Consider the following 18578-nt stretch of genomic DNA (forward strand, 5'->3'; position numbering starts at 1 on the left):
ACACATGCAACATGGACACACACCTAATGCATTTTTGTAGTTCATCTGAGGCTTAGTCTGAGGCAGGCATCCTCCACTGAAAATTTGAGAGAAAATTTGTATTTTCAACAGCAAAATGCATCAGTCTGGTGCAGTTTGAATGGACATGCATACAGTAGATATAAATAAAGTAGAATACCAAACACTGAACAGTTGTTTGTACAAGTCTACAAAGTGATGTATTGTAGGATTGCTGTCTGTCATATGTGTTGCTCTCCTGCTCCTTACTCACTCATATATGCAGAGAACAGACAGTGATATTAGACTGGAAAAAGCAGTACAGCAATGAATTATAAAGATTTGGAAGTACGATGCCACAGTGCGTCTTTGCAAAACTAGGCACACCCATGTAGCTTGAGAACACAGTGATTGCTCATAACAATGTTATCATTTCCGCCCACAGGAGGCTACATCTCATCATTCACTTAAACTGATGTCATAGAAACACTGTTATTTGCCTGATATTTTTTCATTGTTTGCCATTGCTTTGTATGTTTTATGGAAATGCTGCTATTTTAGCCATAACTTGCCAATTTATCCCTCTCTCCAGGTGTTTGAAAGCAGGACTGACTATGGATAATGTCATTGTCGAAGCTTTTCTTGCCAGTCTATCTAACCGTCTGTACATCTACCAGGAAAATGATAAGTAAGTCATTCATCCTAAAGGACTGACTCTTAATGGGACTTGGTATTTGAAAACCAAGAGCACCCACACATTTTCTTTCTCCTCCACAGGGATGCCCATTTGATCCCAGACCACACCATCAGGGCTCTGGGTCATATTGCTGTGGCCTTAAGAGATACTCCCAGAGTCATGGAGCCCATCCTGCAGATCCTGCAGCAAAAGTTCTGCCAGCCTCCCTCCCAGCTTGACGTTCTCATCATAGACCAGCTTGGCTGCATGGTCATCACTGGAAATGTAAGCATCCCTAGACACTTAAACCTGCTTATTCATGATTTTTGATCCTCATAGACAAGTACTGATAATGCAGCCGCGAGCTCTATCTCACTTTGTAATCCACTTTTTCTTCCCCTGAAGCAATACATCTACCAGGAAGTGTGGAACTTGTTCCAGCAGATCAGCGTCAAGGCCAGTTCCATGGTCTACTCCACCAAGGACTACAAGGACCATGGATACAGGTGACAACTTACTCACAAGCTTTTTTTTATCTACATTCTACATGACAGTCTCACCCTGTCTGACACGTGTCAGATCCTAAACTGTGGAACAGCCCCTGTCCACTTGCGCATACCAGTTCAATTACATGTTCAATTTATTTATCCACTTAATACTCTGAGTCTTAACCAACATGATCAGCCAAGCCTGGCAAGTTTCGGGCTGAGAATTACACACTCTAGTGTTAAGAGTGCGCAACATGCATCTGTTGCATCCATGCCATTCTAATAATGTGAAACTATTTACCCACGATAGACTATTTCTTAAATGTAATATATCCAGTCAGGGGTCTGAAGGGTTTCAGACATATCCACATTATCACCATCACTGTCATAACAGTGGTTTACACAGCACTTTTTTAAAAAAACGTTTTGTTTCACAAAAAACTAGAATAGAAATAAAACTGCTGTTGTGATATGGAATGATTTATTGCATTTTATTAAAAGCACTTCAAAGTTTTTGTAACAACTTACTTTAGTATGAAATAACTGAAATAACTTACACATATAAAATACACAAGTAGCTTCATTGACGGTGCATTTAAATGGGGCTCAGTTGAGCAAGTCTCATTTTGTTAAATGCTTGTTGCCTTAATTAAAAAAAAAAAAAGATCTGATTACAAAGGGTCACTTGAGACACACACGTGAAGACGCATACTAATGCCAGGTGTGAGCGGGCATATGTAGAGCTGTCAACTTGGGATTAGATCACCCAATGGTTAGTGATAGAGCATGTTAATGCAAGGGAGAGACAGGGCCTTAGAATCCTCATGAGGTCATGTCTTATTCACTTATTCTCCTATGAATATGTAATAAATATGTGTTCTGTTTTCCTTTTGTAGACACTGTTCCTTGGCTGTGATAAATGCACTGGCCAATATTGCAGCAAACCTTCAGGCAGAGCATATGGTTGACGAGCTGCTCGTCAATCTGCTTGAGCTTTTTGTTCAGTTGGGCTTGGAAGGGAAGAGGGCGAGTGAGAGGGCCTCAGACAAAGGCCCAGCACTGAAGGTATGATGCACACACACACACACACACACACACACATATTTGCACACCTTTTGGAGGGTGACTACAGCTCTACTTTGTTTCTTCAGGCATCAAGCAGTGCTGGAAACCTTGGCGTGCTAATTCCAGTTATCGCAGTGGTAAGTGATTAGATATGTTTACTGCATTTTTGCCTTTAATCACATGTTCTTTACATTCAATCTGATTCAGTTTACATCTCAAATATTGTATTTTTGTGTGGGTCAATGGGAACCTAATAAATAGTGGGTTATATGAAGGCTAGTTTGGTCCCACACACATCATGCATCACACATAACAATGTCTTATATGCAGATATCCCTTCTCTTCTCTCTCCCTTCTCTTATCCCTTTCTCTTCTGTTGGTAGCTGACTAAAAGGTTGCCACCTATTAAGGAAGCAAAGCCACGTTTGCAGAAGCTGTTCAGAGACTTCTGGCTCTACTCTGTGGTCATGGGATTTGCTGTAGAGGGATCAGGTAGAGATCATTTTTCAATTATATGCTGTTCTTCCCTGCAGGAGTCACAGGGATATTATATCAATACTTGGTCATAAAATATTGAACATTAAATTTGCTAATGATTTTTTGTAGCAGTTCATCATCTGATGTGTCATACCTTATTATAGTGATGTATTTGCTCTTTACTCCTCAGGTCTGTGGCCAGAAGAGTGGTATGAGGGAGTGTGTGAGATTGCAACGAAATCACCGCTGCTCACATTTCCCAGTGGAGAACCTCTACGTTCAGAGTTGCAGTACAACTCTGCCTTGAAGAACGATACTGTCACTCCAGTATGGGAACACACATAGACACACATATGCACATACTTACACATGCACACCCCCCACTACTCTATTTGATGGTTCATTATTGCATTTCAGGCTGAGTTAAATGATCTGCGTAGTACCATCATCAACCTGCTGGACCCTCCTCCCGAGGTGGCTGCCCTCATCAATAAACTGGACTTTGCCATGTCCACATATTTGCTGTCAGTTTACAGACTGGAGTACATGAGGTATAACATAAAATAAGTCTACTTATATTGGCTTAATGTGCCTCACTGTGGTCAGTGTTGATATCATAAAATCTGTATTTCCACAACCTCATGTTTTCTTAACATCTCTGCTCTTAGGATGCTGCGTTCTCTGGACTCAGATCGTTTCCAGGTCATGTTCCGATACTTTGAGGACAGAGCGATACAGAAGGACAAGTCTGGTAGGCAGCAGTCAATAGACACTAAACTTTGAAAATCACATAGTTAATTGACTTCACATAACAGTGCTTTATATTCTCTATCCAGGTATGATGCAGTGTGTGATTGCAGTTGGTGACAAGGTTTTTGAGGTCTTCCTGCAGATGATGGCCGAAAAAGTAAGGAAAATGTTTTCTCTTGAGAGTAAATCATGTCCTATTTACACTGTGTTCTGATTCTAACCCTGTTATTCATGACACATGTATCTGAAAATACCCCTTTTTTTTTCTTTTTTTTCAGCCAAAGACTAAAACCCATGAGGAGGAACTAGAACGTCACGCTCAGTTTCTGCTAGTCAACTTCAATCATATCCACAAGAGAATCCGCAGAGTGGCCGACAAATATTTGTCTGGCTTGGCTGAAACGTAAGAGTGCATTGATACACATACGCTCTTATACAGTAAGTTGTAAAGAAAACGTGCTAACTGTGCTATCTCTCTTTTCAGTTTCCCCCACCTTTTGTGGAGTGGCCGTGTGCTGAAGACCATGTTAGACATACTGCAGACTCTCTCTCTCTCCCTCAGTGCAGTAAGTGCTGAAAAATGCATGCTGTGTTCAAAATCAAACTTCAAAAGGACTATGAAACCACTTCCGTTTATTGCTTATTATATATCTGTATAAATGGTTGAATAAAATATGACAATAACACTGATGCTTTGTTTCAGGACATTCATAAAGACCAGCCTTATTACGACATTCCAGACACACCATATAGAATCACTGTCCCAGATACATATGAAGCCAGAGAGGTAATGTTATTCATTCCAGCATTTGTATGCAGCAGTATTTATTGATCACTTTGCTTATTCAACAATTACAATTAAATTGATCAGAATGTATATGAAAGTGTGACAGAAGCGTTCATTTTAATCATCTAATATGCAAATACATGTCTATTGTTGTAGAGCATCGTGAAGGATTTTGCTGCTCGCTGTGGAGAGATCCTTAAGGAAGCTATGAAATGGGCACCATCTGTGACCAAATCCCACCTACAGGTATCATATTCACATGTTTGAAGTCTCCATGTCTGCTCTGATAGAAACATTTAGTTCTATACATTAAAGCCTCCATGAGTAGACCACATATAGTGGAAGCTAAAAGTTTGTATTATGGCCTTTTTTTATTATTGTATGTTCTCTTTTTTTAGGAGTATCTGAACAAACATCAGAACTGGGTGTCAGGTCTATCCCAGCACACAGGCCTGGCCATGGCCACAGAAAGCATACTGCACTTTGCTGGTTACAACAGACAGAGCACCACTCTGGGGGTAGGTCACAACACTTCATAAGTTATTGTTTGTTTTATTATATTTGCATTTTAAAAGGCACAGTGCTAATACTTCAAAAGAAAGACAGAAAGGCAAGAAGCAAACTCAGTTTGTTTTTTCCACTAGCTGTAGTTGCAGGTAACACTGCTTGCATAGTAGCAGCTAAGTCATTGGTGTAGATGACAAACAATAGGGGCCCAGTAATGAGCCCAGTATGATACATACATGCAGTGTTTGTCCTATTCATGTACATTTACTTAAAGTTGTCTGTTGTAAATGTAATTTTAGAGCTGTTTCATGAAGCTTTGAAAGATTAAGCATCTGATGATTAGCATAAGAGCACAAAATATGGTGACCTGTGTATGTAATAAAACACTTAAGCCTATCTTTCAGACAGTCTAGCTTTTTTTCTAAATAATGCTCTCCATTATTTGTTTGAAGGACAAATTACATCTCATTTCTTTATTTGATTTTTATTTCTCCCCTAGTCCACTCAGCTTACTGAGAGGCCAGCCTGTGTGAAGAAGGACTACTCCAACTTCATGGCCTCTCTTAACCTCAGGAACAGATATGCTGGAGAGGTAAAATCACCCAGTTGTACCACTTAAAATTCTGATGAGAAACAATTCATTTAAGTCTTTACTGTAATATTGCTGCTCATATTTCTTCTTTTGTGTCTGTAGGTATCGGGTATGATCCATTTCTCACAGGCAGTGCGGGGCCATGCAGATTTGAGCCGGCTGATGATCAAACAGATGGCAGAGGCGTTGGACAGTGGCCAGACTGAGGCGTTCACTGAGGCCATGTTCAAACTTGCTGCCTTGCTCATCAGCACCAAAGGTTTGCCTTTGTTGTTGGCACATGTGTTGATTTACATTGTCTTTTTTAAGGGTTATCTGTTCACATTAATATGCACTGAAATTAACTGCTGCCATTATTTTTGTGTGTTCTCCTTTTTTGGCTGGTCCCTAGACTGTGATCCTCAACTCCTGCATCACCTGTGCTGGTCTCCTCTCAAGATGTTTACAGAGCATGGCATGGAAACGGCCATTGCCTGTTGGGAGTGGCTGCTGGCAGCTCGAATTGGATTGGAAGTACCGGTACATATACATGTTTTATTGTATTTCTATGTGTGACTGTGTCTCTAACTGCATTTCTACAGTATGCTGTACTTCCTCTATACGCTATACTCCTGCTAACAAGCTCCTCTCCATTCATTCAGTTTATGCGTGAGATGGCAGGAGCATGGCAGATGACTGTGGAGCTGAAGATGGGCTTGTTCTCAGATGCTCAGGTGGAGGCTGATCCTCTAGCTGCATCAGAGGAAAGTCAGCCTGTACCCTGCCCTCCAGATGTTACCCCTCACTATATATGGATAGAGGTCAGTGTGTGTGTGTTTCATACCTTATGGGACATCCATTTCTCCCAGAAGTCAAAACTATTTACATGTTTCTACTCCTCTGTATTAATCTTAATCTTTTATTTCTGGCTTTATATTTGTGCCACATTTTTTCCCCTTTACTCTAGTTTCTAGTACAGAGGTTTGAGATAGCTAAGTATTCTAGCGCAGACCAAGTGGAGATCTTCTGCAGTCTACTACAGCGCTCCCTCTCTCTCAACGTCGGTGGGGCTAGTAGCAGCCTCAACCGCCACGTAGCTGCCATTGGACCCCGTTTCAGGTAAATAAACAAGTACACACATACTGTACACACAAATAGCTCAAGGAACTGCATAGTATGCTCTATAATTCTCATAATCTGCGGGTCCCTGCCTGTGCAGGTTGCCTTCACAATAATCTAAATATTGATGAAAAATTCATTTGAAATTGCAGTTGGAACATAAACAACTTACTATTAATTTTGCATAACACTAAGTATAAGAGCTAGATGTTCTTACAGATGTGTTTATTGTGAACATATTCATGCGTCCTGCAGGCTACTGACTCTGGGTCTGGCTCTGCTGCACTCTGATGTCGTCACCAATGCCACCATAAGAAATGTGCTCAGAGAGAAGATCTATTCCACAGCCTTTGACTACTTCAGGTACACACACACTTGCTCAAAATTATGCATCACAGTGTATGCATTTTCTGTTTGCTCTTTCAGTTCAAATCTTTACTGTCCTATGAGGGAAATATTGTTCACAAAATAAGCAATAAAAACACCTAGGACCACAATAAAACATGAGACCAGACATGGAATCAATAGCTTCATATAGTACAGTTAAAGACATTTGGCATTAGCTCTTCATGTTCTCTGTCTCTGTTTTCCTCTCCAGTGTGTCTCCAAAGTTTCCCACCCAGGGCGACAAGCGACTGCGTGAGGACATCAGCATCATTATCCGTTTCTACGCCAGCATCCTGTCTGACAAGAAGTACCTGGCAGCATGCCAGCTGGTCCCACCCGGTGAGCTTGGTACTACCCCGGCCCCGAGCACCCTCTCTGCCGGGATATTCGGATCGCTTATCGTGTCCAGCACTTCTCCAATATCTATCTTAAGTAAGCCTAAAGTGGTGGAGCGGGAACTTCACTGCAGCAGGGGCATGCTTTTACGCAAGACAAATTTGCCGCTGTTAGTCCTCACTATGCTGCTCGTAGATCCATGGATCTATCGGTGATGTGGACAAATCTTTCTATCTTTCTTTAATTTCTTTCCTCAAATAGTATGTCTGGCTTTCCTCTGCCTTCTTTTCTCTCCCTCTTACCTTATCTCTTCTTACAGTCACTCTGTTTCAATCCTGAATATTTCGCAGCAGTGAGGAAAAGCGCAAATTTGTCAGATGCGTTAAGATGCATGGATGACTATTTAATTCATCGTGTCAGCTCACCCGTCTGCCCCTGCCCTCGATTTGTCAATTTGCCATCAAACGAAAAGAAAGTACAAATTGAGAAATGTTTTTTCTCCACCAACCCAGATAATCCAGTCCTCTTCGTTCCCGACGACCCCAAGAAAAGACATGGTCTCATTCTCATTCACACGAAACCATTGCAGGTAGACAAGTACTCTAGCCTCAGATCCTGGATCAGAGTAATCTACCTCCATTTGCACATCAACAAGATGCAATAATGTCTGACCCAGTATCAGCGGTTCAGGGCTACTTCTACTGACATGTAATCCCATTGGGCTTGCATTCTTACCGTCATCACAATAGTAGACTAACTCATACAGCTCATCTCGCTCGTCAAAACCTGTCTCTCCATCAAATGTTCCTCAAACGACATCATATTGTTTGTGTTTTCCACTGTTTAAATGTCTTACATGTCTTATTAATTACATGGGACTCAGAATGAAGTTATAGGTACTGTATAAAAAACTCTAATTTCTTAGTTTGAGTATGAGAAATGTTGCTAATCCAAGTCTAGCTAAAGTTAGTTAGTTTTCCTTACTATTATGCCCAGTTGTAGGATTTCAGCATACTGGGTTGATATTATGATTTGATATGATGATGATATTATGATTTTATTATTGGGTGCACTGTTCCTTTGCGTAAAACAGCTGCTTCAGATGAGATTTATTTGAGATCACAAATACCTCATTAAACCGAAATGCATATCAATAGAATGCTGCATTCAAAGTCTGCTGGGTTAGCTACATGGTTAGATCTACTTATATGCTCCCAAAGTCTGTAAGAGCACTGATGAAAGTTCTTAGATACTGAAAAGTATCTAAGAACTATGCTTATGTTGTTGTTTTTACCACACTTTTGTGCACTTGGGCTCCTTTTTTCACGGCAAGAATGGAAAAAACCCATAAGATCACTGATCTTTTGGCCCGGTTACGTAATAAGACACAATTTTGTTGGCATTTTGGTTTTCATTTCATGTTGTTGGGCAGGTTTATAGTAGGTTTGGATATTTGAGTCCCCTGAAGCTGTCTGCTGATTGTCGTGTTGGAAAAAACTGATTTTCATGAAATGCAGATTGGCAGAAAATCAATATGCCATTCCAGTTGTCAGTGTAGGACATCAGGACATACTTATGAAGTGTGGTATCACTTGGACTTGTGGTGTGACAGTTACAGACCAAAATGTAATATATGTGCCGTAATGTCACCATTTAGCCAAAACATTTCAGGTTCCTTCCTTGAGTAGCCAGTGACCACAGGAGCCTACCTGCCATATTGATAGTGTAGGGCTTACAGTTTCTGAGATGCAGACAGGAAGAATTACAGCAACTCAAGTAGGGTTGCAGCATTTTTGGTGCTTGGACTTCTAACCATTGAGTTACAGTGGGTCCAGAGAGAGATGGAGACAGAAATTGTCCCTACTGACTGTGGATTTGTATGTACATAGATAACCAGGACCCATCGCTGAACAGTCTGTCAGTGATGAACGCTGCTGACCTCAGATCCAACATGGACTCCAGCGCTCGCTCTCAGCAGAGTGGCCAGGGTTGGATCAACACCTACCCACTGTCCAGCGGCATGTCCACCGCATCTAAGAAATCAGGTACCACTTATATTCGGTTTATGAGTGATAACAATTTAGAGAAAAGCTCTCAAACCAACACAGAGGTTTGATCACCCCTTTCGTGCTCCTAGGCATGTCCAAGAAGAGTAACAGAGGAACTCAGCTCCACAAATACTACATGAAGCGCAGGACTTTGTTGCTGGCCTTGCTGGTAAGAGCTAAGACTGAGGTGCATTGTCACACAATTTCTTGTTTGGCACTAATCAAGCTTTGTGTAAGTCATTTGTGATTCATTTGTCACTCTCTTCCCCTTTCTGTGTGTGTCTGCTCCGGTCTCTCCAGGCCAGTGAGATTGAGCGGCTAACAACGTGGTACAACCCTCTTTCAACTCAGGAGTTGGCCATCTCCACAGAGCAGTCAGTGGAGACCAGTATAGCCAACTGGAGGTCCAAATACATCAGTCTGACTGAGAAACAGTGGAAGGACAATGTTAACCTTGCCTGGAGTATAGCACCTTACCTGGCTATGCAGCTACCATCCAGGTCCTCTCTCTTTCTCTCTCTATGAACCTCTCATTTGCTCTCAATCTGTTGTTCTATCTAACACAAAACAAAACTGATAATGAAAGTTCATTAAATAATGAATACCTGTGCAATTAAAAATAAGTTTTCAATTGAGTGAAAAGGGCTGCTTTTGAATTTCACCCATAGATAGTAGAAAATAATATTTCAACCATATGACCTTTTTTTGTTGAGTTGGGATATTCACATGGGCCACCTTACATGATTCATGGAGGTCTGTGACCGCGGGATGTATTAGTTCTTAGTGACAAAAATTGTTTTTTGATAACAGAAAGAACTACAGAGTATCCAGCTTGAAACAGAAGAAAATGTGAAAAAAAAACAAACAAAACAACCCCCCCCCCCCCTCTCCCCCCAAAAAAAAACAAAAACAAAAAAAACAATGTTAGAATAGTCTTCTTATGTGGTCTAATCTCTCTGTACTGGTCTGCAGTTACAATGGTGGCTTGCATTTGAGGAGGAAACAAAGAAGTTAGCTGTAACAATACTTGATCTTGAAAGAAAGTTATTTTTGTCCTCCTACATGCATTCATGCAGTGATGCAGTGATGCAGAAAACTTTTATAGTGTAAAAGTTACCACACATTTTAGGATATCGATAACAGGAAAAACATAAACAGATATTTGGGCAAAACTGTTGCCCATGTGTATTTGGTAATCATATGATCATTTTATTGTCAGAAAGTAACCAGATGTTAAACCCTCTTTGTGTGGGGAATGCAGTTATTTAGTCCACCTGAGTGGCAGGACGCTAACGGCTGCTGCTTCTAGACACATTTCACAGAGTGGAATACAGTCTGAGCAAATAACAAAATGCGATAGTATTGTGTTTTTATGTCCCTTTGTTGGCAGGTTTAAGAATGAAGCCATAGTTGCAGAAGTGACCAGGCTGGTGAGATTGGATCCCGGAGCAGTCAGTGATGTACCTGAGGCCGTCAAGGTTAGACAGATGACCTTAGAAAGGCTAAATGAGTTTTGGAAATCTGACCTCTTTGTGTGTATGTCTGTGTGTATGTCTGTGTGTGGGTGTGTGTCTGTGTGTGTGTGTGTGTGCGCATAATTACATGTATCTTTCTCCTCACTCCCTAGTTCCTGGTGACATGGCACACAATTGATGCTGATTCTCCTGAGTTGAGCCATATCTTGTGTTGGGCTCCAGCAGACCCTCCCACCGGTCTGTCCTACTTCAGCAGCATGTACCCCCCTCATCCTCTCACTGCTCAGTATGGGGTTAAGGTGCTGCGCTCCTTTCCTCCTGTAAGTCACACTCATGGTAGATTTTAGTATGCTGCCATCAGCTTAGGAGCAATTTTATGTTCTTGCTTTTGCACTATAACACCACTATTACAACAAATATACATCTTCAGTATATTCTGTCTTTTTTTCCATAGGATGCCATCCTGTTTTACATTCCTCAGATTGTGCAGGCTCTTCGTTATGATAAGGTGAATGTTCAGTTCTTTCTCCTGGCCAGTCATCACTCTGTCTTCACTGTAATGTCATTACACACACCACAAAAGTGAAAGAAAACAACCATGTAATTTATAATAGGCTACAAATGATTTGACTCTAGGAAACCAAATATAGATAAAACTTTATTCATCCCCGAAGGGAAATTCAGATATCCAGCAGCTCATTCAAGACTCAATATAAAACTCTATTACAGTTTATTGGTTCCTTAAGATTGTGTCCTGCTCCCTTCACATGAATTGTTAGAGTGATGTCCTGCCCACTGGATTCATTGTAATTGTGATCAACTTGGGGATCAATAGGATAAATAGATACACATGATGACAAACAGGTGGTGCTTCAGTGATATATAATAAACAGGGCACTTGTTTGAGTCTGGTGAGCTAGTTATCACACATCTCAACATGGTTTCAGAAACAGAAATCGGGAAAAGCTGAGGTGACCAATGAGCCATCATATAAACTAAAGGAAAATGACAAGTCATGAAATGGCAAGGAGCTCCAATACCATCACTAATTAATATGATATGCACCCTATAACTTCTTTTTTTTTTTATCAAGGGACATTACTAATCAAATACCCCAGTGCAACCTGGGGATTGATAGAAATAATCAAATTAAAACTAATCAGGAAAGAAGGTGGGATTTAAATGATATAAGTCAATAGGATACTCACTCCTGAGTCCAACAAGCTATCAGTCATGTCAGTGTAAGTTTAGCATTAGCAGATTTAGATGATAGGAACTAGGACAATTTGTTTTTTGGGAGGGATAGACTAACATGGATTAGTTTCTGGTTGTAGTTCAAAAAAAAAAAACTCTCTTCATTCTGCTTTTACCGACTTTGACTACCAAGTGAATGAAACAGTTGTTGTATTGACCTGTGGTGCTGTGACCTGCTCAGATGGGATATGTGAGAGAGTACATCCTGTGGGCGGCCCAGAAGTCTCAGCTGCTGGCCCATCAGTTCATCTGGAACATGAAGACCAACATTTACCTGGATGAAGAGGGACACCACAAAGATCGTGAGTCACTCTTTCTCTCTCCTTCAGCTAACACAGACACACACACACACACACACACACTCAGTGTGAGTGAGAGCACTGCAGTGGCATTAATTTAATTGAATAAAGAGGAACTGATTTAAGATTGGTGCTCCTAACCCAGAATTCCACTTCATTTTGCTCCGGCTCATGGACAATGAACATGATGTACAGTATCATACCTTTCTGTTGAATCAGTTTTACATTTTTAGTGAATATCTACACATAGAAATGTCTTGCCTTTTTTAATTAAAATTTATTGTCATTGTGCAATTGTCCGTATAATTGTGGGCTGTTTTTTTCATTCTACTACTGAATAGTGCTACTGAAAGTGCCAACTAAATGTCTTGCCTTAATTGTTTAACTATAATATCATCCAAATAAATTCCAGTAATTATATTGTCACCCATATAAGTTCATTTTATTACATGTATTACTTCTTGATGTCCTCTCTGTTCAGCTGACATAGGAGAGCTGTTGGAGCAGATGGTGGAGGAGATCACAGGTTCTCTGTCTGGTCCAGCCAAGGACTTCTACCAGAGAGAGTTTGACTTCTTCAATAAGATCACCAACGTGTCTGCCATTATCAAGTAAGTTCATTAACTGGATCGTACACATCCTCCTATTCAGTGAAAGATTTTGTTTTCTAGTGCTCTGCAAATCATTTACATTTTGGTAATGCCAGAAATATGGAAGTGTCTGTCGTGTAACTTACACTTGGGTTTCCTTTTGTTTTTCAGGCCAGTTCCAAAGGGAGATGAGAGAAAGAGAGCCTGTCTTAAGGCTTTATCAGACATCAGAGTCCAGCCAGGTAACACACTTTTGTTTGTGTTTGGAAGCCTGATTTAAAAAAAAAAAAAAAAAAAAAAAAGGCAAATGCTAGGTGATATTTTTATAGCAACAAGCCAAACAGTGAAAGCCTGATTGCTTACTAATTTCCATTGTTGTTCATCTTGCTATAAAACCAAGCTTGTTACTTTTGCTTTTCTGAGCACAACCTACTGTTTTCTGCCTGTTCTTGGTGTTGTCATAGGCTGCTACCTACCTAGTAACCCTGAAGCTATAGTCCTTGATATTGACTACAAGTCTGGAACACCCATGCAGAGGTATTGACAGATTCAATTTTTTGTTACATTCAGGGTGCTTGACTCTTACATGTCACTAATGATTTTAAATGGGTAAAATTCCTCCTTGGTACCAAAAGCAATCCATCCATATGATCTTTGTCCTCCCAGCGCTGCCAAGGCGCCCTATCTGGCCAAGTTCAAAGTGAAGCGCTGCGGAGTGAGTGAACTAGAAAAAGAGGGTCTACGTTGCCCCTCAGACTCCCTGGAAGACGGAGAGGAGAATACAGATGGAACACGCAAGGTTTGCTGGCAGGCTGCCATCTTCAAAGTGGGAGATGACTGTAGACAGGTACAGCACAAAATATCTTACCCACAATAACAGTAGTATCATGATACAGGCAATTCTGCAATACGCAGTATATTGTAAGATAATCTGCTATGATATATTACAATATCTGTAACTGAAGAAGAACAAAATACCCTGGAAAAGGCCAAACATTTTTTTTTTGTTTTAATCTGCACACTAACATCAACATGACAGAATAGTTCCAGTTAAAATACCTAAATGCAGGGAATAAATACGCCTCATAGAAACTCTACTGTGCTATGGAACTCACAGCTAAATCTTAAAGTTACTTCCTGCTGTCCTTATGCAGTCGTTTCTTTTTGTCTCTCTGTTTATCCTCTACAGGACATGCTCGCTCTGCAGATCATTGGTCTCTTTAAGAATATATTTCAGCTGGTGGGCCTGGATCTGTTCGTCTTCCCTTACAGAGTGGTGGCCACTGCCCCAGGGGTAAAACTTCTCTTCCCTAGTTTTCACAAGCCTACATCTCCACCATCCACATGTTTATGGACTGATCTTTTCTTCCTCAGTGTGGCGTGATCGAGTGCATCCCAGACTGTAAGTCTCGTGACCAACTTGGCAGACAGACAGACTTCGGGATGTATGATTATTTCCGTAACCAATATGGAGATGAGTCCACCTTGGCCTTCCAGAAGGTGTGAAGATTCAGCCTTGAGTTTTGAGCTACATGACACAAATACATGAAATAACTTGATTTTTAGGCTTCCCACTTCTCCACATTCGCTAAAGCACCACTTTTCCACAGGCACGATACAACTTCATCCGCAGTATGGCGGCCTACAGCCTCCTGCTGTTCTTGCTGCAGATCAAAGACCGACACAATGGCAACATCATGCTGGACAGCAAGGGACATCTTATCCACATAGGTATGTACACATTGATGTGTAGTCAACATTTTACCAACACGAGATAACTGACATGTTCAGCTGTGGTCAGGAATCATTTTTGGATGGGATCCAGCATGGCCACAGTAAGTCATTTTGGGAGCCACACATGTGTAGGGATGGAAATCGAGAAGTGGTTCCAGTTGATAACTGGAATCATATTCCTCCGAGCTTATCAAGTCCGAACACTGCTATTCCCCTACGATATGAAAATGAACTCTCAGAAACCGCAGCCTTTATTCACACCAGTATCCCATCTATGTAATAAAGCTGTCCACATTAGTTTACCTAAATAGTCCAGTCATTTTATGAAAAAACCTAGGACAAACTGCAAGAGAAGCAAACTCAATTGATTTTGTATCCTCAGTTTGTCCTGAGTGAGGGGAAAAAAGTCCCAAGAAATCCCATTGGTGGAAAGTTTTGAAAATCACCTATATATGACCATATAATACCAAAAAACACCCTTTTTAACACACAGGGGAAAGGGGTTCAAAAGTTTACTTTCAGATATCACTATCAAAATTCACAAGTTGATTATTAATTGGAATAAATGCCGGAACAGTTATTTAAACAGTGAATTAAATGGTTACTATATATAATGTAACGTTTTAGTTCACTGTTTAAATATCTGTTCTGGCATTTATTCCTTATATTCCTTATTAGCGCATATCAGATCAGATAGTCAGTTTAACCCTTTAAACCCAGGAGGCCACAGGCGACTCTCGAATCCACTTCACTGCTTCAAACCAAACCAGAGAAATTAAAAACTGATACTGAATATTTTTTTTATGTTTTTTTTTTTTTTTATTATTATTATTATTATTATTATTATTATTTTTTAGGGGTGGGGTGGGGTTGTGGATAGTGTGTGTGGGAGTGGGGGGGTGGGAGTAGTGTGTGTGGGGGGTGGGGGGTTGTGGATGCTGTGTTTGGGGTGGGGGGGGTGATTGCAAAGGAGAATGGACTGACATGTAATGGTTGTGTGTGTGTGTGTGTGTGTGTGTGTGTGTGTGTGTGTGTGTGGTGGGGTGGGGTTTTACTCCCTCCTCCTCCTTCGAGGAGTCAGGAACTTGATGACTCTTCCCACCCAGATGCGAAACTTCGACTTCTTTTTTTTGCGAGGCTTTTCCTCGTCTCTGTCTCCAGAGTCGACGCTAGACGCTTTGCTGCAGTGGAGGGCCTCCTTCTGCTCCTCCTTCTCGTCGTCGTCCTCCTCCTCCTCTTCCTCCTCCTCCTCCTCCTTCTCCTCTGCGCTCAGCTCAGTCTTCATTTCTCCATCCTCATTCTGGAGCATTTCAAGCTGGCTGAGGACCTTCTTTTTCTCCTCCTCCTCTGCACTCAGCTTTGTTTTCAGCTCCCCAATCTCTGAGTCCTTCTCCTTGATGACTGACTCCAGCTTCCCGATGGTCTGGAAAAGGCACTTCTCATCCTTCTTGGCCCTGATCAGGAGGTGCATGTCCCGCCGGGCCATGGTCTTTTGTTTGAGGATGATGTACCTTTGCCTCTCGATCTTCTCCTTGAGGCCTGAGTTCTGTGTCTCATAGAACTCCCTCGCCCTGGTCTCAGCCTCCAGTTTGCTGGAGAGCTCCTGGTTCTTCTGGATGGCCTCCTCCAATTTTTGAAGGAGAGTCTCCTCCTCAGGGTTCTGGAGGGCCTCCTCTCTGGGCTCCTTCAGCTCCTGCTGGCTGCTGGAGGTCTGGCAGGTGTCCTGCTGCTCCTCCCTGCAAGCCAAGCACTTTTCAGCCTCGGAGGTCTCAGGAGTCTCAAAGGTCTCAAGGATCTCAGGGATGCTGGAGGTCTTGGAGGTGTCAGTGTTGTGAGGAGTCTTCACAGGAGCCTTGCTGTTCTGGCAGGTGCCTTGCTCGTCCAGCCTACAAGCCCAGAAGTTTTTGGCTTGAGTGAAGGAGATTTTGGACGTCTCAGATCTGTTTGCAGTCTCTGAGATCTCAAGGGTCTCTGAGGTCTCAGGGCTGTTGAAGCTCTTGGAGATCAGAGTGTTCTGGCAGGAGTCCTGCTGCTCCTGTACCCAAGTCCAGAAAATCTTAGTTTGTGCAAAGCGCATTGCGAAGGTCTCCGCGGTCTCGCAGGGCGGAGTGGTCTTGGAGATCACAGGGGTCTCGGGCTGTCCTTGCAGCCCCTCCATGTTTTAGCTAAAGCGAGGAAGAAAAACCTTGTTTATATTGCACATTTCATTTCATGTGGAAACACAATTTACTTCACAGAGCAAGAACTACCAAGGAAGCTGCAGCCATGAAGACTGTGGCTGCTGTCCAGAGTCAAACATCAGACAGACGGAAACACAGTTCAAACAGACATATCAGATCTGTGAGGAAAAACAAGGGATGCGCTGATCCAATATCAATACTGATATATATTGATATCAGATGTCGGTCCAATGGTGACTCAAACAGCTGGATCACCTGTCAGTGACAATAGGGCTGATCTGGGACCAAATCATTAATTTCTGTTCTATGTTCACACATCTACATGCATGTACAGCGTCATGAATCAGCTGTTTTGCTCAGAGTCCAGCATACATAATAGTCTAGAATAAAATATAATAAATACACTGGTGAAAACACATGAATTAAACCCTTAAAAAGCACAGCTGGCAGAGTTTCCAGTACAGTTTGAAAAGACAAACACAAGTTAAACACTGAAATTTAAACCAGATGCTTTTCAGCTTTTCCTGTGAGCGGCACCTTGCAGTCGTCTAGCTGACTGGAAATACAAGCATGGACCACCTTTTCAGATTAAAAGCTCCTTACCTTCACAATAATATACAGCAGGTAGCTCAGCTAATTGTTCAACCGTACTGCACGCAGCTCAGAGCAGGTTGGTGTGAGGCATTCTGCAGCCCGTCTGCTAATTTTGTGGCTCTATCCTCTGATGATGTCATGTTCTTCATGACATCACAATCTCAAGTCACAATCTCAAAACGCTTTCAGTGACTCCACATTCCAATCAGCACATTCCAAACACTCAAACTTAGAAAGTCTAATGTACAAGTTTATTTGGAAGTTTAATTTTTAATTAAACTTAATTTAATTTTATAAGGAAGTTTATTTGTCATTATACAAAAGAACTCATTATTGACTTCAGAAAGAGCAAGGTGGAGCCCCTCCCACTGTTGATTAAAGGCAAACAGATTGAAATTGTCGAGTCCTATAAGTACCTTGGTGTGTACTTGGACAATAAATTAAACTGGAAAGAGAATACCCAAGCCTCACTGAAGAAGACTCAGTCCAGGCTCTTCTTTCTTAGGAAACTCAGGTCTGTCAATGTTAGCACAAGGCTCTTGGACATCTTTTATCAGAGTATCCTGACTAGCATCCTTTTCTTTGCTGTACTATGCTGGGGGGGCAGCATATCAGTTGATGATAAACATAGGATCAATAAGATGATCAAGAGGGCTGGATCAGTTATCGGCCTCGTCCCAGAGTCTTTCGAGGCTATTGTTGAAAAGAGAACCAGGTCTAAATTAAAACTGATTCTGTGCTACGAAAACCATCCTTTGCACAATGTTTTTATGGGTCTCGGAAGCTCTTTTAGTGAGCGTGTTGTGATGCCTCGGTGCTCCACTGAACGTTTTAGGAAGTCTTTCGTTCCTGCGGCTGTCAGGTATTTTAACAAACATTGTTAGGTTCAGATTTGGCATTGCTGCATAGCTTTCTTTGGTATTTATTCAGTATTTATTCTTTTTTTTTCTTTTTTTTTTTTTTAATTCTTGCACGCTTCTGTGTTATCTTATCATGTCCTCTCTTTGCAATTCATGTCCTACTTCTAGATCGTCTCATTGGTTTCCATTGTCCTATTGTTTTTGTTGTGTATCATGTCATGTCATGTTTTTTTTTGTTTTTCTGTCTCTGCTGGTGGTAAAAACAGTTTCCCCTATGCGGGATAAATAAAGCTTACCTTACCTTACCTTACCTTACAACAGGTTGAATAATGAAATTAAAGTGTGGTTCCCTCTTGATTGATTAATTGATTGTATAGAAAATGA

The 18578-nt window shown here is 41.4% G+C and overlaps 1 protein-coding gene across 2 annotated transcripts in view; it reads left to right on the forward strand.

Annotated features, from left to right (window-relative positions):
* The window catches only part of pi4kaa (phosphatidylinositol 4-kinase, catalytic, alpha a), a 35360-nt gene that overhangs the window by 11415 nt on the left and 5367 nt on the right, over nucleotides 1-18578 (forward strand). Inside the window, exons 15-50 of one of the 2 annotated variants that reach the window (XM_030064885.1) lie at nucleotides 590-685; nucleotides 775-958; nucleotides 1079-1179; nucleotides 2058-2226; nucleotides 2313-2363; nucleotides 2610-2718; nucleotides 2894-3030; nucleotides 3121-3254; nucleotides 3372-3454; nucleotides 3540-3610; nucleotides 3732-3856; nucleotides 3938-4019; nucleotides 4157-4240; nucleotides 4397-4486; nucleotides 4639-4758; nucleotides 5247-5339; nucleotides 5442-5598; nucleotides 5731-5858; nucleotides 5981-6139; nucleotides 6286-6437; nucleotides 6693-6800; nucleotides 7036-7256; nucleotides 9050-9205; nucleotides 9298-9377; nucleotides 9509-9708; nucleotides 10599-10686; nucleotides 10836-11003; nucleotides 11138-11191; nucleotides 12119-12239; nucleotides 12718-12847; nucleotides 12998-13068; nucleotides 13291-13363; nucleotides 13493-13673; nucleotides 14016-14120; nucleotides 14201-14326; nucleotides 14437-14557. In XM_030064885.1, coding sequence (XP_029920745.1) covers nucleotides 590-685; nucleotides 775-958; nucleotides 1079-1179; nucleotides 2058-2226; nucleotides 2313-2363; nucleotides 2610-2718; nucleotides 2894-3030; nucleotides 3121-3254; nucleotides 3372-3454; nucleotides 3540-3610; nucleotides 3732-3856; nucleotides 3938-4019; nucleotides 4157-4240; nucleotides 4397-4486; nucleotides 4639-4758; nucleotides 5247-5339; nucleotides 5442-5598; nucleotides 5731-5858; nucleotides 5981-6139; nucleotides 6286-6437; nucleotides 6693-6800; nucleotides 7036-7256; nucleotides 9050-9205; nucleotides 9298-9377; nucleotides 9509-9708; nucleotides 10599-10686; nucleotides 10836-11003; nucleotides 11138-11191; nucleotides 12119-12239; nucleotides 12718-12847; nucleotides 12998-13068; nucleotides 13291-13363; nucleotides 13493-13673; nucleotides 14016-14120; nucleotides 14201-14326; nucleotides 14437-14557 — 4328 coding nt within the window. The remainder of the gene's footprint in view (nucleotides 1-589; nucleotides 686-774; nucleotides 959-1078; nucleotides 1180-2057; nucleotides 2227-2312; nucleotides 2364-2609; nucleotides 2719-2893; nucleotides 3031-3120; nucleotides 3255-3371; nucleotides 3455-3539; nucleotides 3611-3731; nucleotides 3857-3937; nucleotides 4020-4156; nucleotides 4241-4396; nucleotides 4487-4638; nucleotides 4759-5246; nucleotides 5340-5441; nucleotides 5599-5730; nucleotides 5859-5980; nucleotides 6140-6285; nucleotides 6438-6692; nucleotides 6801-7035; nucleotides 7257-9049; nucleotides 9206-9297; nucleotides 9378-9508; nucleotides 9709-10598; nucleotides 10687-10835; nucleotides 11004-11137; nucleotides 11192-12118; nucleotides 12240-12717; nucleotides 12848-12997; nucleotides 13069-13290; nucleotides 13364-13492; nucleotides 13674-14015; nucleotides 14121-14200; nucleotides 14327-14436; nucleotides 14558-18578) is intronic. The other variant, XM_030064886.1, reaches the window with a different exon arrangement.

The sequence above is a fragment of the Myripristis murdjan genome, chromosome 12 (assembly GCF_902150065.1).
Source record: "Myripristis murdjan chromosome 12, fMyrMur1.1, whole genome shotgun sequence".
NCBI lineage: Eukaryota > Metazoa > Chordata > Actinopteri > Holocentriformes > Holocentridae > Myripristis > Myripristis murdjan.